The 22,650-nt window shown below is 38.9% G+C and overlaps 1 protein-coding gene across 2 annotated transcripts in view; it reads left to right on the forward strand.

Annotated features, from left to right (window-relative positions):
• Window positions 1-12,452: 12,452 nt before the first annotated feature.
• Window positions 12,453-22,650, forward strand: part of tox (thymocyte selection-associated high mobility group box) — a 47,271-nt gene continuing 37,073 nt past the window's right edge. For both annotated transcript variants that reach the window (XM_044368875.1, XM_044368876.1), the window contains exon 1: window positions 12,453-13,109. In XM_044368875.1, coding sequence (XP_044224810.1) covers window positions 13,005-13,109 — 105 coding nt within the window. In that variant the 5' untranslated portion in view covers window positions 12,453-13,004. The remainder of the gene's footprint in view (window positions 13,110-22,650) is intronic.

A 22,650-nucleotide genomic window follows, 5' to 3' on the forward strand; every position in this document is an offset into this window, starting at 1 on the left:
GTATTTGTATTTGAATAAAAGGGGAAGTAGGTGTAAAAATCCAGTTTTTATTTTTATTGTGCTTTTAATTCTAGGATATTAAAGTGTTAAAATAAGTATTTATGAATAAAGTATCTTACGAAGGAGGCCCCTATACTGCGCCTCAAACTCCAGTCTCCCAGATCATAGACAACTGTGCTGACTACTGAGCTAAACCAAGTGCATTGCCAACCTGCAGACAGACCTCTACTTATTTATACACCCATAACACAGAGACAGTTCAACGTATAACGTGTAAAGAAGAGCTTGTGATTCTTGATTTCCACTTTTCATTTATTGCCTATTTTTTACAACCTAACTTTGTGGAAAGGAGAAAGGGAACAACAGGTTATCAAGAGTCCCTTGTACGCACTTCGCTTGTGTCAGTAGTTCAGCTTTATCTCTGGGGAACACTCCAAACTCCGGGAGTGATGTCCAAATTAGGAAATGTGCGTCATGCAGCAGGTGGATGTGACTCCCCTCATTGAGACCTGCTGATAGTCGTAACAGTGGCGCAGAGGAGAGAGACTGAGATAGTGATGTAACCGACCTGCGCGCTGGTATTTGACATGTTTTTTTCCCGAAAACAAATTTTAAAATATTTGTACAAAATAAATGTTTGTAAAAAACCCACTATTTGTGCTTTGCCGAATAACCACTAGTGTTTATATTTTTTGGATGATGGTAGTGTTAGTAAGGCTCATTCTCTTAGTGTTATCTAACAACAAATAATGTTACATTAGATCAATTTACAGAAGCTACAGTCCTTTCATAAAGTCATGGTTTGCAAATGCTGTAGGCCTTGTGCTTGGTAATCAAATACGCATGAAAGTGAGTTGGGTTTGTTAGTTAACAGCAACCATGTGAGATGACATTGCAAGAGGGACTTGGGATGTTATGCAATCTTTTTTGTAGTCTAAACATACAGTACTGTGCAAAAGTTTTAGGCACTGGAGGTAAAGTGAGAATGTTTACAAAAATATTGCTATAAATTGTTTTAATTTATTAATTAACTTCTTGAAAAGTTGAATAAACAGCAGAAACCTAAATGAAATCAATATTTGCTGCCTTTAAAACAGCAGTAGTTCTCCTTGGTACACTTAAACACAGTTTTTCATGGTAACTTGCAGGCAGGTTGTTGTAACCATCCTGGAGAAAGAATGTTCTTCTGTGGATTTATTATTTAGGCCATCTCAGGGGCTTCTTCATGTAATCCCAGATTGACTCCATGATGTTGAGATCAAGGCTCTGTGGGGGCCAAACCATACCATCTGTTGCAGGACTCATCATTCTTCTTGTTGCTGAAAATAGTTCTTTATGGGACTGATCAGACACCTCCCTGATGGTATTGCATAATGGATAAGAATCTAAACATCTAGGGTGCCTAAAACTTTTGCACAGTACTGTACATTTCAGTTACTTATTCAACAGGTAAAATCAATTAACACAACTGTTTTCTTTGAAATATGACAAAATGTAAGGACAAGGCAGTGTGGATCTGGTGCCAATCCCATCTGATGTCTAATTTTGGGGGTTAAATAGGCTCTATTGCAAAATTTCATCTGAATGTGGGTTTTTAGAGGCACCTAAATTGCATCCCAATCTAAATCAAGTCCTAATTCAGAAATATCCCTAGTATGGGTGTGCTAAAATATGAGGTCAGTTTAAATGTCTTGAATATCTTCTTAGTGAATAAGTCAGATTATGGCTGTTCAGTAGGCTGTGCTCTGATGGCTAACATGAACACATATAATTGGCACCAGTACCATGAGTACATACATTTTTAAATGGCAGTGTCAGTGCCCTCCTGCCATATTCACTGAGCTTTACAGGACCTTTAAAGAAGCACAGTTCAGAGCTGGAGTCACGTCATTTTCCATTCGTATCACTTAAAAATGCTCCACTGCAAACTGTAACTCATTTCCTGTCATACAGACCTCACTGTCAGCTATTTGGTTTAAGATGGAGATGGCAAATGACAGCCTGTACATGTACATATGATTTCCAGTGAAAACTCTGGGGTCTATTTAAAACGCACTGAAATTTAAGGAGCACCGCAAACCAAAATGACTTCTGAAGACCTCTCCTTCAGATGCTGTTAAATGCAGTTGTCTAATTAGAAACAGACTAACTCATATTGACTTCCACTGAGTATTTGGACTGAACTCAGAGCTAATCAACATAAGATAAGTAACATAGTATGAAAGTATTGAACATTAAACTACTATCGACATTGTGTATGTGTAAGTGAGCTGAATGAAGCAGAATATCTTTCTAAGTTACTATCTAATAAACACAACTTAAGTCAGTGGCAGGGCTCATACACCAGGGAGTAAACAGTGCTCCAGGGTTGAATTTTTATGACCTGTAATAAATAAATAAATAAATAAATAAATAAATAAATAAATAAATACAGTATGTGCCAATTCTAGTACGGAGACATCCATGATAATAAATCATGTACTGCTCCTGCTACAGGGAAGTGACTCTGCAAAACTTATATGTCTGATATCTACAGAGATATTTCTTTCTTGCTTTCTTATCACCAAAAGCAATTCTGATTGTTTAGAATGAATTCATCTTTGACTAAATGATGCTATTAACCAATTGCTCACTTCATCCATCTGCCTACACACGCTAAACTCCAGACTTATGCTAAAACGACCAATTTCTACTCTACATTAATTTGCATTTGGTGTTTATAACACCTCATTTAAAGTACCACTAACTCTGTCAGAGAAATGGAGAAAATGGAGGCTGAGCTACCTGTGAACACAAGCAGACAGGGCTTGCTCTGCAAACTGCAACAGTCAGAACCAACTTCTGCCACCACCATTAAAACATTCGACAGTTATAAGACACACACGTTACTGGATGTGACAAAGTGGGTGAGACCTCAACATTTGTCCCCATTGCACTTTGATGTATTTCTTTCCATACTTGTCATATTTTTTGACAGGTTAGAAGTTGGAGGGCCTATTCAAGGGGAGAGTTGGTGGTTTAGAGAGAGCAGAAAGGAAAAGGAATAAATCACCTTTTGTAGTCATTGAACAAGTCTCTGAGTTTCCCTCCTATCACCTTTCTTGATGCCCTGGCTAAGCTCTCTCACACTGGATGTTACTGTAAGAACACATAGTTTTTGTTTTTCTGAGTAATACATTAAAATCATCCATGTTTCCCCAAGAAATCTTCTGCTAGTTGGAGTGATAGTGACCACTAGTGCTAAAATTGTGAAAGGTGGAATACATTTAAAGCACTGCAGTGTGTAGTGGCTGCAATGAATATGAGAGTGGCAACTAAAAAATTCAGTTTTGTAAAGTGCCTCACATCCACTTCAGAATATTTATTAATTCAATTTGTTTTTCTTGCTGTGTAATGTTTACCATTGTCACCATCTTAGTTTAACATATTAGCATGCTAATGTGTTCCAATTAGCATTAAAGACAGTACAGCAGAGGTTGATCATGAACCAAAGTATTGGACAAATTTAAAATCTGATCTGATAATGGCCCTATATGAAAAGTCAGGGGGTCATCAAGGTGATTAGAACATAAACATGATTTTTTGTTCCAAATTTCATGACAAACCTTGCGATAGTTGTCTCTAAACCAAAAACATTAACGTAATGTTGGTCTAGAAGAAAAGTCAAGGGTTCACCAAAGTCATTCCCCATCCTCTGGGAACATGAATCTCTGTACACACTTTCATGACAATCCATCCAGTGCTTATGTGGCTAAACCCCAACATAAAGTGCCTTCGTATTGTAGCCTCACAACAGCTTTAGTGCTCCTTGTGATAGATTGCCAAGTGTGTGGAGGAACAACACCATTCTTCCAAATGATATTCCCTCATTTGGTGTCTTGATGAAAGATCTGTCATGTTTCTGCATTTAATTATGTCGTTTATTTTTCCAAAATGAACCTTGGTCTATTAATGATTTACACATCACTTCATCAAGAAAAAAGTACGATTGTATAACCCAAATTGGGGAAATGATTGGTTTTGTTTGAAAAACCTGAATTGTTACAACAGTGGCTTCAGTTCATGTGTTTACCAAGAAACTGATGCAGGACTCATCACAGTCCTGGTATCCTTAAACACTCTTAAACTGTCACCAGATGATGGCAGATGATGATTTTTTTTTTAACCAATCCTTGATCCAGACCTATGGTATCAGCAACATTAAAGGCATATCATACTTGCACTGTAAGAATAGTCAGAGAGTACAGCATGTTTTTCACCCACTGAGAGCAAAAACAATAGGTGATACGTTTAAAATGTATATGTTAAATACTATAATTTTGATTCAAATGTGCATATATTTTTTCTGCACTAAGTCTATCACATAGTGTGTGTGTGTGCGCGCACATTTTTGTTACCTCATTGGGACCTTTTCTGGTATATGTGTGCATGATGTACAGTAGCATAATGAATAGCCCAGTATGAAATAATGATGAGATTGGGTGTAAAACAGTGACAGCAGGGAAAAATAGCCCTGAATGATGCATCAACCCTTGGCTAAAAATGTGCAAATGAATTCAGTGGACTTGACATTCATTGAATATGAGACTGTCAGATCAGAAGAGCTGTGTGTGTGTGTGTGTGTGTGTGTGTGTGTGTGTGTGTGTGTGTGTGTGTGTGTTAGATGAAAAAGCAGAAATGAGTGAGAGAGAGAATATGTTGGTGTACAAGGGTCATAAAAGTTAATAATAAATCTATGTTTGTCTAGATTTTTTTTCAGTATCTTGAGCTTCTCCTTTTCTCTTCCTGTTAAAAGTTTTCTACCACTTGTCCTTTTATTTCCTTCTTTAAGTTCAATTGACCTGCAGTTTTTGATTATGGCCCTGATATCAAAAATCAAATATATTAATGCTGTTGGACGTGTATGTGAGGTGTGCAAATATAAAATGCTTGTCCATATTCTGAATGTAAGCATTCATTTAATAATTCTGGTTTATTACAACTGTGGTCTTTGGTCAACAACAACTGAGCAAACTCCATCCACTGAAGACAACTGTTAGATATGGTTGAAAGTTCCAGAAACAGCCAATAAGAGGACTTTGACTCCTTCTGTAGCTTCATATTTATTGCACAGACTTAAGAGTGGTATTGATCTTCTCATCTGACTTTCAGGAAGAAAGATAATAAGCATATTTCCCAAAATGTCAAACTACTCCTTGGAGATTTTCATACTTTTTTCTTTCTTTCTTTTTTACTTAACTTGAGTCTTAATTTTTTTAGTTCTGGTCATAATGCTCATGAGTTATAATAATCACTGAGTTCATTACTGGGATCTGGGAGAGTTAGTGTCTCTAGAGAGAGGTCCAATGAGACAAGAACACAAGCAATCAAATGATCTTACAGGTTTTAAATAAAATGAGATCAGCCAAACCTGGATGAGAATATGAAAATAAATAATAATAATATGAAAATTATTAACCAACCAGACTTTATATGTCATGTTTTTTGCCATGTCAGACTTTGTTGTAGTGATGTCACCATATTTCCAGATCAGAGTACAATGCTATCAAAACTGATAGAAATGATGACCAAAACTACAAACATACAAAACAAGTTGTAATTAACCAGAATGATTGTTTAAGCAGAGCACTACTGATGTATTAATAGCTCTGAACTGATGGACACTGTATCAAGTATCTGAAATTTCAAACAACTGCATTCAGTTCAAAGAATTGTATGAATTTATGCTCTGCTTTGTATAAAAGTGATAAAATGTGATGTACAATACACATGAAGTCAATAAACCCCCGTATTCTCAGGAGATTACATAATAATTATGTAAATGTTTCATTTAGAGTGGGGTTGTTTTGCTAATTATGATTGAGGTGAAACCTGTGATTACATTCTGAGACAATTTATAGTGAATTTAATTTTGTGAAATGCAATGTTTGATTATTTGCTGGCCATTGGAAACACCCTCAAGATTCTCTGACAGTTAAAAACCTGTATATTAGAGCATTTTTAGCAATTATTACCACTTATTGTGATGGAGTGAAATATTTTTCACAACTGCTTACAGCTGTGATATACAGTACAAAGTTAAATCTAAGTTGCATCTTTGTTGCAGTCAGCAGGCTTAAGTGCAGTAAGATGCTGAAGGTCATGCTACATGGTGTTTATATTAAAGCAGAGGTGTAGATGAGCCCACAGGGGCTTTGGCCCCAGCTGAAATCTGCTGAGCTGAGCCTGGTAGCTTCTGACAGCATCTCATCATCTGTGATTTACAAGGTGGCAGTTGAGACAAAAGCCTCAATCCTTAAACGTATGGACCTGAAGGTCTCAAAGGTTTCATTTTATAGAAACATATTAATAATTGAAATTCAGTGAGGGAGGACCGCTATGACAGCTACAGTATGAGAAACACTGAGGTGTAGCAGTGGCTACATACATCAGTGGCACTTGAAATGTAAGTATACTCCGCTTATTGAAAAGAAGTGTTAATACATCTGAATACCCTGCACTCATCTCACTGTAAGCAACTTATAACATGTACTCATTCACAGCCTGTGGTTCAACTCTCTTCTCATTAGACTATTGACTATAAAAGCAAGCGTATGGTTGGAAGTGAACTTGAACAGATAAGTTCACTTCCCCTTGTGTAACATGATGCAGAGTTAAGTATAGACATGAAATGAGAAGGAAGTATGGAGGCTTTGACAAACATTTATGGGAAATGACTGCTGCTCTTCAAAATAAAATGTATTTTATGTACCCTGTTGTTTATTTGTCAGCCACTGTGATAGAGGGGGGTTGACTAAATACTTTTTTTTTCTGGTGTCTCCAATTTGGTTATTAAAATTGAAAATGTGAATAAGACAGATGTCAATGGCTATCAGTTACTGAAATTAGACAGTGACACACCTTCCCATTCACTTGACTGAGAGAGTGTCTCCAAACTAATAGGGTATTTACCTGTAAACAAGGTGAAGTGTAAATACTCCTGATGGCCAGGCCAGTGCATCAGAATGGTGCATAGCTATATATTACAAATGAGTTAAGTTGTGAGACATGAATCGTTTAATAATGTGCTAGTTACACTTTAATAAACCTTTTTCTCAGCAGACATGTTTACTTGTCATATCAGGCAAATCACTGTTACTATTAACAATAACGATGGCTCTGTTCTATTCAAGTGTTCCAGTAAGTCATGACAGTGAGTCAGCATGCACAACACCAGGACCCTGAAACTGAAGCAGCTAAATGGAATTCAACCATCATTCATTTTATTATTTACACCTGTCCTTCTCCTGCCGTCACATGTCAAAATGTCTTCTTCCTGGGGTACATTCGCTGATGGTACTATAAAGTATCTTGAGTTCATTTTCTAATGCTTTAAAGTTACTATTCCATTCTGATGCAGGTTTGCATAACCAGCATAACAGGCTGTTGTGCCTGTGTTTCCACATGCATTGAGGACAGGTGAAAACTGGAAGTTAAACACATTTGATTGTGGTTGTGTTAACATTGTGGTGAACAGTATGACTGTACATTGCAGTTTTGCCTAGTATGACTTCTTTGTGCTAGCACACTATTAGTTGTTGTGGTAGGAAATTGAATTATCACAAGATATAATGTACTTGCAGAAGCTACTGTAAACACTAATGTCATAGAAGAAATCCAATTTGGAAAGAACGTAGCATACAATACCCACTGGTCCAACAGTCAGGTGTCCATATGTACACTGAATGAGGTTTTGCTCACTGTAATTATTCCTCCTGTTCATACAGGCTATTAAAAGATCCCCTTCAAATGTGCTTTCAATGTAAGTGATGGAGGCCAAAATCCACACAGTCATTTAAAAGTTGATGTGAAGCTTATTTGAGGCTTCAGCAGTCTGAGTTAGTCATACCAAGTGGATATCTGACACATTTACACTCTTTTTAGCATCAATTGTCCTTTTTGTGTTTCCTCGGACAGTGTTTCCCTGTTGAGCTGCAGTGGAGGATTGTAACAAAAAGAGGGACTTTGGCACTAAAAAGACTGTAACGTTGAAAGATATCTACTTGATTTGACTCATTTGGATGATGAAGCCTCATATTAGCTTCAAATAAACTTTTTTGCACAAAAGGAACTCTGTGGCTATTGTCTACCATCAGCACTATGAAAGAATCTTCTAATGGCCAGTATAAACAGGAGTAATCATTACAGCAGAAAAAAAACTGCAAACCTCTTCTATTTCTTTTTTTAGAACACATTGTATGGCTTTATGTGTATGTGTTTTGATTGTCAAGGATCTTTGTCACCTAAGTTAAACATCTCACAGCATATTTTTTTAATATTTCATCTTTTTCTACCAAGCAGTTTGACGGATAACTTCCTCTCTGAATTTTTTTTTTTTTTTTTTTTCTTTTCTGCATATTCTTCAATCTGGATACCAATAGGGCTGTTTTATACCTAAAGGAAAGGGTGTTTTTACCCAGGAGTGGATTGCTGTGCTATGAATCTATAATGTAATCCCCCGACATGAAGAGACACACATCATTCAAATGTTACAGTACATTACAGTTTCAACCCATCAGATATGTTGGAAAGCTCATGCATGGAAATCTGAGAACTGTATGAGGTGTGTGTGTGTGCTTGTGAATGTGTTTTGTGCATTGACATGCATTAGCATACATGGTGCAGCACAGGCATAGTGTGTATATGTCTGCAGTTGAGTGTGAATGTGTTTATGGCTGTGTGTACATGTATGGGTGTGTATGTAGACAAGTATTTGAGTGTATGCATGTGTGTTTGATTGGTTTAGTGCGTATGTGCATGTGGTTTAGTGTGTATATGCGGGGTGTGTGTGTAGTTTTATAGAGAGGAACTGTGTGTGGGGGAGGAGAATGTGGAAGTGAATTATGCCTTTTTCAGAGGGGAGGGGTGCATATATGTATGTGTGTATGTGGGGGGGGATGGGCGAATCGCACACTGTATGTATGTTCACTAAGTATGTGTGGGCTGGCTTGTGTTGTGTGTGTGTGTGTGTGTGTGTGTGTGTGTGTGTGTGTGTGTTAGAGAGAGAGAGAGAGAGAGAGAGTGTTTGAGAATGCATGAAAAACAGAAAATTCATTTCATGATACTTACGTGTGTGTAGGTTATAAACTCTAGTGTGCATGAGCTTTTCTATGAGCTTGTGTATGGTTATTTTTCCTAAATGTGTGTGTGTGTGTGTGTGTGTGTGTGTGTGTGTGTGTGTGTGTGTGTATGTGTGTGATTTTGTAGCGTATACATATGTGTACATGTATGTCATATAGAGTAGAGTTATGTGTGTGTCTGCAGGTGCTTTATGTGTGTGAGTGGATTTTTATATTCTACATGCATGTTTGACCATCTGTTTAAGTATGTGTGTGAATCAGTGTGATGTGCACATCTGTGTGTGTGTGTGTGTGTGTGTGTGTGTGTGTGTGTGTGTGTGTGTGTTTATGGGTCTGTGGGTGATCCTCTCTTTGTTTAAGTGCATTTGTGTATACTGTATGTATTTATTTCCAGATAATGGAAATGTGTTGTTCTGTCATTAAAGATCATCCAGACAGGCAGAAATAAACATTCAGTCTGTAGCTTCTATTGAAGGACTTCTCTTACTCTCACACACAATCTGTCTCATTGTTTCATCTTCTATATCTCCAGCCTATTAGATCATTTGCTGGTTCTATTGTTTTCTGAATTAATTTCAGTAATTTATTATATTTAAACAAACAACAGAGACATTAAAAAGTCTGTGAAAGACAGCCACATCAAACATAATAAACACACTTGAATATTTTAACAACCTGTCACTATTTTCTGTGTATAGCTCTCCGCACAAGAAGTGATGTGTTTTAGATCTACACGATATATAGTGTAGATTAACTTGAAGAAGCCACAGTCCATGGATAAATGTTTTCAGACAATGTTAAGGTATTATGGGCCTTTTTCACAGCAGACATTTTGACTAGTTATTGTAGTAAAAGCACAGTTGTTACTAATGACATGACAGTGTGGCAGTGAGCCAGCATGTCACATTATCACACAGGACCCTCAAACTGAAGCAGCTAAATGGAACTCAACCATCATTCATTTTATTATTAACATCTGTGCTTTTCCTACTGCAACATGCCAAAAATGTCTTCTTTGACATCACTCATTAACACTTAGCACGAAGCAATAACTGCATGAACTCTCTGATGAGGTCTGGATCAGGAAAGTAGGCACCCAGGGACGCTCTTGTGATCTGGTGATCCTTTCAAGTTCACCATTTATTGAACACAGCTCTATGTTCTGCACATAGAGAGAGTCCAGGATGTTGAGAACAGTGTGCACAAGCTGCCTACTGATCAGAGGAGGAGTAGTGCACACACGGTAGACAACAAAGAGTCAGTGGACAGGTGCTTGAAGTACAGTAAATACAAGCATGAACTGAAGTGTTTAATCACCTTAAAAGGTCCCACAGCACAAGGCGTCATATAACAGCTTCTCCCTGTGAAGAGACATGGTGAACAACAGGAAACTTCAGCCCTAATCATCTCTTTACTTTATCTCTTTACTCTTTACACCTACTGTAGCAGAGCACTCTCTTATTGAGGGAACAGCAGCTGCTGGAACCCAATCTGGCATTAAAATAATAGCATCCCAGTAGTGGAGGGGTGAAGAAGACAAGAAAATTGTTGGGCATACTCCACCAACACCAGTGAGACTGTTATGCGCTGCCCAAACCACAAATTGAATTTTTGTAACACCTTGGCAACATCAATCTCTAGGGCACTGGTTTGTTGGAAACATTAGGTGGTCTTATTGACGTGTGCATTCATGGTGGCAGAATGTAGCTGGCTAGGTTAATTCCACTACCACATAGAGCTTGCTTGCTTGTCCATCTTAATGCTAAGAATGTACCCAAGAAATGTACACAGCAGCGTGGTTCTCCAGTTTGATGGACAGATTGGTCTTTAGCAGCCTCTTCAGTGCCTGGTGCTGCCTTAAGCTCTTAAAAGCTCTGTCTGGGAGAGAATAAGAATGAGCAAAGAAGAGAGGTAAGTTTGGCTTTCTTGTCAACAAATCTGTTGGGCTGAAAATCAATTGGCAGCTTGCATTGCATAAGGAACTGCCAATAGGTTTCCGGATTCTCAGAATATCTCTGTGGGGCAGGAAGATGTGGTTCAACAACCTACGGAGGGGGAGAAACAAGGCTGTTGGTGGAGAAAAAAAATCAGAATCAGGTGCAGAAACTAGAAGTGCAGGAATGGAAAAGATGCTGAGATGTCAAACTGAAATACAGAATAGTATGAGCCCTGGCTGGATTAACCTGTTAGAGGGCCCTGAGGGACAAACTTGCTGTTCCAGGTGTCCATGTATATGTATGTACCCTGTCACCTCCAACATCCCATCAAGTATAGTGATTGTGGTTGTTTTTACCAACATAACTTTATATAGGAATAAGGGCCATGTCAGCACAATATGAACTATAATGATTGAGGTCTAGACCCTCTACAAGACGGGGCCACAACTGAACAACAAATGCTGGACCCACTTTTATTGATATTCTACTTTACTGTTGGCAAACTCCCTAACATTCCTGCAAGAATTCAATTTACTGAAGACTAACTGACATGCAGTAAACCTTGGTTTTTAGGGCCCCTGGAGGTCTGGGGAGCTGGAGCTAAGCAGGATTAGCACCATGGACAGTGGTCACATCCACAATGAACAACAATAACAAAAATAATTAAATTTTGCTGTCAATGTAACCATTGAATGTTGACTGTAGATTCATAGTCTAATACACACAGCATCCATTTCACAACTGAGGAGATGAAAAACAAAAATGCCACCCATACAACATAGAAAGAATGGTCAAAACCATAAATAAACAAACAAACAAACAGACATATATACATGCAAAACATCCCGTAGGTATTTTCTAATAATGAATTAATACATGAACAACCAAACTTAAAGACAGAAAGCTGGGAACATTACAATAGTTTTCACAATGTATGGTCTAAAATAGAAACAACAAAGAGTCATTTAAACAAGTATATAATTGAAACACCCATTTATTCACACAAATAGGATACAGACACACCTGACTGGACCCTTTGAAACTCTCGCCCCCTCTAGATGGAGCACATTCAACCATTCACCTCACCGGATCCTCCTTGTCAAGCTAAAATACATTTGATCATGTCGTGTCGGTTACTCTCAAAATTAGATCACTTCCTGAAGAGGGTTCTGCAACAGTTTCAAACAACACACCGCTACAGTTTGTGATTATGTTTAATGTAATGGTTCCGTGAATGGCGTGAATGAGGTGTGTCTGCTTTGTCTTTTCAAAACGCTTGTTTTCCTCCTGACAGAATCTGCGCTTTTATTTTGTCAGAAAAACAATTTCCGGGCTGGTTGTGGCTAACTCTCGCGACATTAATAAAGGAGCTCTTTGTATGACTGGTCCGCGAGGCACCGCAGCACCGAGCACACGCGCGGCAGCAGCAGCAGCAGCAGCAGCGGCGGATTGAAACAGTCCCAACCAGGGACAGACAGGGTGCATCGTCCCCTGCCCGAGCAGCACACCGGCAGAAGAAACATACAGCGTTAAAAGGAGGGAAGACGACGTTTTTTTAAAACCCTGCACTGCCTTTAAACATTTGTTTTTTATCGCCAGGTATCAAAGAAGTGCGTCTACCGGGAAGTTTGCTCCTCACAGCAGCAGTTACTGGAGCATGAAAGCCGGTGTGTAAGTTAGAGGAGAGCATCAACCTAAACTTCAGTGACTCTGTTAGCTCCGTTTAGGCTTATTTCGTCGACTTTTCTGCTTGAAACCTGCATTTTGTTTCCGTAAAAAAGCTATATTTGACCGTGGACGCTTCCCCGTGTGGTCACAAAAAAAAGACCTTCCAACTTTGTAAAAACGATAGTGAGGTTATCTCAGTGGCGCCTGACATCCACAGAGTAAATACAAGACAGAAAACAGAGAAGCAGGGCAGCGGGGAGAAGTGGATGTATTTTCAGCCATGGATGTAACAGTTTACCCGCCTCCTCCTCAGTCTCTGGCCGCGTCAGACCACACCAGGCTGGGGCAGCTCTCCTACCCCGACCCGGCCTTTGGGACTAACAAGGTAAGGAAGGAAAGAAAGAACCTTCATGGGCTTCTTCTGTTTCCCATTGTGTGGAGATGAAAGTCACCTTTGTGTTCCCCTCCTTTTCAACTGTCTCCCCTCTCTGTGTATTCATCTTTCTTACCCTGCCAATTAAGTGGTAATTAATTGCTTTATTAGGCTCCAGTTAATTAACGCATCCACTGAAGGTAACTACATTCCGCTGTGTCTCATGTCTTTCGATGATAGACAGACAGTAATTTTATTCCGAGTTTGTTAAAACTTCACCACTGGTAACTGAAAGGTAATTAAGACTAAACTTACACCACGTCATTAACAGATGAGTTACAGTTTAGGTGAAACATGGCAAGTAAAAATGAGAGGTACATACATACATACATACATACATACATACATACATACATACATACATGCTTCAAATAGTTTATATTCACCAGAATTCACACTAATGCCTATCATTTCTATTTTGTGATACTTAATTGGTGTCTTGGAAGCTCTGTTGTCTTTCTTCCTCCTGAGCAAGGTCAAAGGTCAGGGTCAGAATAGGGACCTAGACCTGGTAGGGATCCAGCATCTTGCTGTAAGACACTTAAGGATGAATCCTCTGGGCATAAGATTATATTTAATCAATATTGGACTGTCTATACATCCCTCTATCTATCAAGGTGTCTGGGAACTGAAACACACACACAGACACACTGCTCATTTGACAGTGATGAATTGCTTAATTATTTAATTAGGTGCAGCTGATGAGTGCAGCTAGTAGAGTTAACAACAGATTATTAACCTCTCATCAGTCTTAACATAGTGAAATGGAACACGTTCATTTTGTCATTTGGCAGAAAATTGAAAAAAATTTTTTTTTTACAGTGTTTTACTGCATGTAAGGTACATAAAAAAACAATTAAGTAATGTACATTAATATAAAATACTATATTCTCAGTTTAAAACAATGTTAAAGTGCACTATTGTATTGTCTTGTAATTTGATAACCATATTACTAGTTTCTCCTGCCAAACTGTGGCAAGTTGCTGTGGACTCCTCTGTCTCACTGTGAATTCTATTTTCAATTCAACTTCAATTGGCTTTGTTACCATGATGAATGAATATATGTGTATTGCCAAAGCGTACAGAGGAAAATAGTCAGAATAGTCCGTGTCACAATTATACAAGAGCAGGGAGGGAAACCAAAATAGCATCATGTAACATCCATGAAATAAACTTATCATGAGCATCATTTTAGTATTTAGATCCAAACTGAGCAGTAGTGTAGGTGTGTTTCACTGTTGTCTTTAAGGCTTGTACAAATATACAGTGACTGCCTGTACTCTGTCTTTGCTGGAATCCTAGCTCAGCTACAACATTGTGGTGTTCTGGTTACAGAAACTTTGTTTTACCAGAAGCTGCACGCAAGCATCCGCCAAAGTACCCCCACTATGTGCAAGTCTGCTCTTCTACCAGTCTACACACTCATTTTAAGCCAGTTTCACTATGTAGTGTGTTCACATATTGGGTTTGTTGAGTGTGCTCTTGAACCACACAGGTTTCTTACATATGTAACTAATATGTCCATACACTTCGAGGGGGTCTTTGTGGAGTAAATACAAGTCTAAAAGTCTCAGTCCCACAATGCAATGCACAAAGGAAATATAGACTACTTATTGCTGCAAAAACCACAATAAACCATCAAGAGACAGCACAAGAAAGAAAAATACATCTTTGTAAAAACATTTTGCTGTCTGTGTGTTAAATTGGTCATTCATCATCTGTCTGATGGTGCATGTATGTTGATTTCTTATAAACTAAGTACAAAATAAGGTACATATGATATTTGTATAGCACATATTGAATACAATTAGTAAGTCATTTTTTGATTGGTACACAGCAACTGTTCTGTAGCTGGCTGTGACCTCTGACCTCAAGACATGCTGATTGGGCATGAACCGAGTATCACATTAATGTTTTATTAGCTAGATTATAGTTATTTACTGTGTTCTGTATAACCCTCGTTAAAATTTGACATGTTTAGTGACTGAACTCACTGCACTGCAGGCTGAACTGCTGCTTTTAGGTAGATTTAGGTAATGTAAAATCATGTGTAGAAATGCTCCGCATACAGAGTCATACAGCAATGCGCTGTATTGTTGTCAGTGAGTGTTTGTTTCAGAAAGAGGGAGAGATAGAAGATAGAGGCTGTGGATGCCGAGAGAGAGAGAGGGAGAGAGAGAGAGAGAGGGGGGGAGAGAGAGAGAGAGAGAGAGAGAGAGCGAGAGAGAGCTGTGTGGTTGGGGGTAGGGACTGAACAGAGAGAGAGAGAGAGGGTTGTTGGGGGTAGGGATGTTGTAGATGAGAGAGAGAGAGAGAGGGAGAGAGAGAGAGAGAGAGTGTAGTGGGGGTGGGGCCACTAAGGTTTGTACTATATTTCTGTGTGTGTGTGTGTTTTGATTCATGGCTGTGTCGGCCTGATAGACGAGATCATATTACTGTGTGGGGGGAACAGAGAGAGAGAGAGAACATAGAGGGGGGAGAGAGAGAGAGAGAGAGAGAGAGACAGGAAAAGCACAGCAGAGGAAAGAGGCAGAGAGACAGGAAGTAGGAGAGGAAAGTAGGAAGCAGAGAAGAAACAAAATGAGAGGAATGAAAAAAGAGAAGAACAGAGCAGAGAGAGGCTGTGTAAGAAGAACAGAGAGAGAGAAAGGCGTGTCCTACAGATGTGTTAATGTAAAGCTGTAACACCAGTGCTGGTCTAGATTTTCCATTTTAATTGAATAGACAACATTCTCTGTACAATTATCTCTGAAAAGACAACATTACACTTAATAATATGCATATTAATAACCATGATAACTACCACATGCATTAGTTTGTCAGTGGTGGAGTTTGAATCTGAAATCAGTAGTCCAACCCTCAAAACTAGTGCAGTGTTACCTTCTTTTAGCTGCAAATCAGTCTTCATGCTTTCTTTACACACACTGAGATAGGCTGTACTTCTTTGTTGGCATTGGTATTATACTTTGTGCTTTACTTTTGATTTCTAGCGATTGTTCTGTGTCTGAAAGAACCTTCATGAAAGGGAGACGCGCTGTTATAACATTTTGTCTGTAGTTGTGTGTACAGAAGATATAAATCTGTTCTTTGTCAAATTGGAATAGGTTTTTGAGGATTTCTGGGGTGAGTGACACAGTGGGTAAGCTATTACTTTAATATAATATAACCCAAATAAATTGATGTTCAGAAAATAGTTAATTTAGCTTCCTTCCTCCCCAGAAGTCTGATAATAATTACCATAATATATACACTGAATTTAAAGGAACCCTAATTGTTTTGCAATGGATTTTCAATCCAAAAGTAGTTTTCTCTCAGCCTTCAAAATATGTATATAAATGATAGTTTAGACAGACACCAAATTGTTACATGTCTAACAGAAAAAAAGGGAACTTTTGGCATCACTCAGAACATTTCATCTTAAAAAGACAACACTGATAATCAACCTTGTTGCTCTTGCTGGCCCCAAAGTTGTTTTTTTTAATCTCTTCTTTTTTTGTGAGGGTCTGAGCTGAAGCTTCCTGACTGACTCATGTAGAGCAAACTTCCAGGCTGTGTACAACAATATGCTCTGCTGATCACATACTTTAGGTTACATTTGATTAAGGGATATGGCCAAGAGTCTATTAGTCCAGCTGAAGAAGACGTGATATGAATGAAGCCAGTAAAGCCTACATTCAGTCTAAATGTGATGGTAAACATGGTGGCCATTATATCAGGCTTTGTTGAATAAAATAGCAGTATATACAAATGGCTGTTGATTATTCAAAACACAAGTTCACTTAGTGGTCTTTCAAGATTTATTACATTTTCAAAACTGCATTCCTTGTCTTAATACCTTCAGAAACATAGTGTCTTGTTTGACATCAGCTGGATTGCACCCTGAAGGACAGATGGCAGTGCATATTTTTATTGCTATAACAATACGTGCAGGAGGACAGATTTGCTTCCTCTGTGGATCTCATCTTCTTTTTTTCTTTTTTCTTTTACTTTGGTTGTGAACAGAGCAAATCGAAATAAAAGTGTCAGACTAGTTGTCTCTCTCTGTGGCCAGCAGCCAACTCAGTGTCACTGTTGGTGATGCTTGAGCACTGATTAGTCACATGGAGGGCTGCAGGGACGGATGGATGAACAGAAGTGAGTGAGCCACGCTGAGCTCTGATTGGATGATGGAGCTTGTAACGAGTCTCTACAAATGTGAACAGAGGCAATTAATTTCATGCAGACGTTAAATAATTGAAACACACATTTGTGGTCGAACAGTTTAAATACAATACTATTAAATTAAAGTTTCGGCATCGTGGGAAGAAGGGGAAAGATCTAGAGAGCGGGACAGAGATGGGACGAATCAGAGAGAGAGCAAGAGAGGAAGGGAAGGGTGCAAGAGGGACAGAGAGAGAGAGAGGGCCTAATGTAAACATGATGATTGTGAAAGCTGGGCGAGGTATTTCTAAAGCAAATAGAGAGGAAGAGAGAGGAGAGAAGTAGGGCTGAGAAAAAACCAGAATATAGAATGAAAGAGAGCAGCAGGAAAATCTATGTAGTTAGGAGAAGGGATGAGATTTGATAAAGCACAGAAGAAAGAGTGAAAGAGGAAAGACAAAACAGTGAGCAATATCAAATAAAGGGCAGAATGAGTAAAGTAATTAAGAGCAGAAGGGGCTATAATGCTGTGAGTCAGATGATCTGAAATCACGGAGCTCTTAAATCATGCAATCATAGTGTTATCTACAGCAGGTATGACGTGTAACACCCTTATCATTGTTTTAAATCTGCGGTTCTCAACTGGTCTCAGCCACAAATGTTACAGACCACCCTACACACCACCCAGTAAAACTACTCTTACTGTAAAGTTGCATATTATAGCACCACCGCTCACAAGGAAGCGTGAAATGGTGCTTCCAGAAACTCACGCATCAAAGTAAAATCTGCTAACCTAACCTTTATGTCACAACCGAAAGTTCAGAAAGACAGGAAACGAGTAGAGAGAGGGGTATGACATGCGACAGAGGTCCTCGCCTGGAACCGAACCGCAGACTTTGCAGCTTTGTGGTATGTGTCTTAGCTTGAAGGCAAGTAGGGCCCCCCAAAGTAACGCTGTTTTAAGTAAAGTTGACCCACATGCTTACGACCCACTCAGAATAGACCCGCGGTTAACTTTGGATGGGGACATCTATTTTAAGTCAGCGCTCATAGCTGAAAGAATGCTAGGTTTAGCTGCTATTAACCTTAAGGCTTAACCTGCAGGTAGTAAATTAATGCTTATTCCAATTTTGAGCTGTGAAACAAAACGTGCTGAAATACACTAAAAATGCTCTGCAGAGCTGAAGGGAACTGAGGAGTTGGATGATAATTCTTATGTGACTGATCCCTTTCACACAACATATAGTTCAGGCAGACAACTTGAGATGTGCTGCTCTACTCACACAGCTCTACTCAATGTCCAATGCACCCTTTGCAAAAATGCAGCCTGTTTAACTTGTCAATGCTCTGTCATTCCTTTACTCTGCTACACTGCTCCACAAACAAGCTGCTGCTGCTGCTCATATAGCATTTCACAAGCCCCGCCTCCACCCCAACATCCACCTATAGGCTCTGATTCTAAGTCACCTTGGAGGACAGTTTACATTACAGATTATGATCACACCTATCCTTCAGTGTTGGGCGTAGTGTATATCATAGACTATATATAAAGATGGATGACAGGTCCCCCCGTCCTACCGCTATGCAAAAATACTGAAGCCAAAAGGGCAAGAGCCAAAATACTGCATTTTCAGCAGCTGCCATCTTGCTTGTGTGACGGCATTTTCAACCAGAGTCTGCATAGTTGAGTCAGGCGGCAGGATGACGGCCCGTAGGACACGCCCCCTCAACTTGACGAGTGAACCCAGGAGCTGTGATAGAGGTAAACCGGCCAAAACCAGACAGTAACTAGCAGCTACAACCGGTAGTGAATCACATATTAAAACATACATCAGACATCAGACACTGCTGCGGTCACCCAGCTCGTCTGCTGCATCTGACGCCGTTTTAGGGCAGCGGTCAATCACAGCTGTCAATCATGATGTCATACCCCCTTTTAATATTATCAAATAAATAATTAAAACAAACTTATCAGAAAAATGAAGACTTGAACAAACATCAGCATGATTAGTACTACCTAAAATGACATAAACCATCTTTGGGAAAATTTTTTTTTGATGTGTTCTTTGATTTTTTTAGTTTGGCTCACGTCCCATCCGCTAACATGGAGGGGGCGGGATTTATGACCTATGCTGCAGCCAGCCACCAGGGGGCGATCGAGATAGTTTGGCTTCACTTTTGATGAGCTGTCATGTCATCCATCTTTATACAGTGTCTATGGTGTGTACCTGTGGAGCACATATTCTTTGTTCATGTAATAATAAATTGCTCCACATGAGCTGGCTGTATGAACTCACTGTGTATTGTGAGTGTTGGCAAGTAGCCATTAAATAAACAAGATAATCCACTCTACTATGAAAACTAACACACTCTGCACTAAACTCCCACGGCAATATGACCATTTTTTTGTCTCTCGGGATTACAAAAAAATAATAAGAAAAGTTTTGTCAGTAAATTTAAAATGGAATGTCATGCATCTAGCGGTAAGAAGCCAAAAAATAATTGTCCTTTGTTATAAAGACACACAGTAGACAGAATCAGATGCAGTGACACCAACACAAGAATACACACAGTCTCAGCTATTTAAAAAGATGTACAGCTGCGGTGATCTTATCTTATTCTGTGGCCCCTCCCCCGCAGTCTTTTTCTGTAACATGTTCTCTCATTGTCTCCGGCCAAAGTGTCGGCATCTCATCTAATTATCTATCAGAACACAAGCAGTCAATCTGTCTGTCCGCCTGTCCACATTGGCTGTCATTCCCGCTACAGAACATCTCGCCAGGAACCCCCCCCCCCCCTCCTCCCCCCTCCCCTGACACTCGCTGATGATTGGGCGACTCTCGGCACTGTTGCTTGTGTACCGGTGTGGCTGAAAGCGTTTCAGTTGGTTGAATCACGGGGATGGAGCGATGAGGGACTCCTGGTTGGTGGAGGGATGCCAAATGGAACAGATGGGCGGAGATAGAGCGTTGCCAGAAGAGACTAATTATCAGAATTTCATTTCCAAAACAAACATATTGCAATCAAATCACATACTGCAATCATTGCCGCATTGTTCTGTGTGTGTGTGTGTGTGTGTGTGTGTGTGTGTGTGTGTGTGTGTGTACTGTATTAGTGACAATGACTTGGATCAATTAACTTGTGGTGGAAGAGATTGGATCAGTTCCTGTTCAGGAGTTGTTGCAGTCCATTTTTCTTAAGCACTCGCCTTTTGTTCAAGATCATACAATCAAAACTGTTGTAGTGTCGTGCTAATTGCTGCGAGTAGATTGAAATAAATTTGTCACATTTGAAATGTGTAAACTCGTGTCTGTTTTGACCCGGTCTCCTTCTGGCACCATAACTATCTTTGACTTCAAAGAAAGTTTTCTGCTTATCTGTGATTTTTCTTCCTCTTCTGTTCAGCACAAACGGTAACTGCTCTCATATCCTGTTAAGAAAGACAGCGGGCCTCATGCAAGAACATCTTCACATTCTTATTTCAACCTCTACAACAACAACAAGAAGATGGAATCATGAGCTCTAAGAAATTATATTATATCATAAAAACAACATAGTTTTCACTATTTTATCACAAAATGATTTATTGAGAAAATGATTGATAATAAATTGATAATGGTGCAATGTCGTAAAACACTAACCATGTGCTATCAGAGCTGCACTGTGACAGAAACAGAGAGGGAATAGTTTGATGTTAAGTTAAAAACTAAAAAACATCTTTGTCAGCAAAGCCGTGAGGAGGATGTGACGTTCATGGAGATGAATGAGAGAATGTTATACAACAAGCGATCTGTCAGGTGTTATAATGGAGGATGATCCTTGACAAAGACCCAGATGCTACAGTTATAGTGAGAGAATTTGAACTGTAAGTCTTCATGCCAAAATATGGCAACAAAAGAAGAAATAAAATAAAATAAACACACTTTGTTAAATTTAAATTAGTTTTAGTCATTTGTTTTTCATTTTTGATGATTTCAGTATCATATTTCGACAGATTCATTCATAAGATATAATTCTCAAGTCAAACGAGTGTTTTCCCTTTGTGAAGAACAGCAGACTCTATGTGCACGACGATAGGTTCAGAATATTTGCCATTTTCGGTCGTGCTTTACGTTTTCTTAAATCACTCGTACAATGAATCTGTTTGCATGAGTGGTTCTTGCATGAGGCAACAGTCATCACTTTGATGATTATCACTTCATCAACAGTACTGTATGTTATGAGTAATTGTGTGAGAGGAGTGAGTTAAGCTGTACAGTCTAAACTAACTTTGAGATTTTTTTTTCTAGTTAAGCTAGATGGGCAGGAAATATATCCAACAATAACAAATTTGTAAATGAATGCAGAAGCTTCAGTCCTCTGAGCCACTAATGACACTTCATTTGATCGTGTTGATTTCTTGGACTTTTGTTGTTAAATTAGCACACATGTTTAGGGCTGCTACAGAAATAACAGATTTTTAGTAACAGTAAAATTAGAAGACATCAGTGTGGTACTGGTGTAAAAACAATTTCACAGGAATTTGAATGTAGAATAAGCATAAAGTCATCAAAATACAGTTTTTCCTCCTCATCACAGGAAATATGTCAGAAAGTCTAAAGATTCATTCAGATTTTATGATTTGATCAGTCATAGTAGACAAAAATTTGAATGAAGATCCTGTCTTTCTTTACTGGAAGCATAATGGGGAAACATTTATCACACACACACATACTTATGCTGAACAGCTGTTTCAAGAAATGTAAAATTTCCCTCTGCACACAAAGTAAGAAATAAACACAAAAGTGATATCCTACGCCTACACACGCTATCTAGATTTACAGTCAGGGTGAATACAGTTTAGTCAGTAAAACTCAGTTTATATTGTTGTCATGGCGATAGTGATAAGACGGGTAAACAATCGCCAAGCTGACCTATCACAGCTGTGTGAAGTCTTTCTCTGTTTTGTCCATCTCTCTCTCATTGTACAAAGTTGATTTACATCTCCTGCTGCAATTCAGAGTGAACTGAAGTCCAGCCAAATAAACTCTTGAGTGTTAAAAATGCTCTCAGGCTGTATAACAGAGTGTCTGTCCATCTCTGACATCGGTTTTATCTGAAGAGGAAGTCAGACCCAACACCGCAAACATTATGCTGGCAGGCTTGTTGACTACAGAACTTTTATTACAGTACATTTATTTGTTTTTTTTTAACTGTAAGCTGTAAGTACGCTGTATTCTGAATAAGTTCAAGTTTAATCAGATTGAACATTTAATGCTTTTAAATCTAATTTCTTTAAATCACGCTTCACTGGCAGGTTTTTTTCACATAATAAAAAAGAGTTTCAAATTGAATCACATTGCCTTTTGTCATA

Source organism: Thunnus albacares, chromosome 12 (genome assembly GCF_914725855.1).
Source record: "Thunnus albacares chromosome 12, fThuAlb1.1, whole genome shotgun sequence".
NCBI classification, from domain to species: Eukaryota; Metazoa; Chordata; class Actinopteri; order Scombriformes; family Scombridae; genus Thunnus; species Thunnus albacares.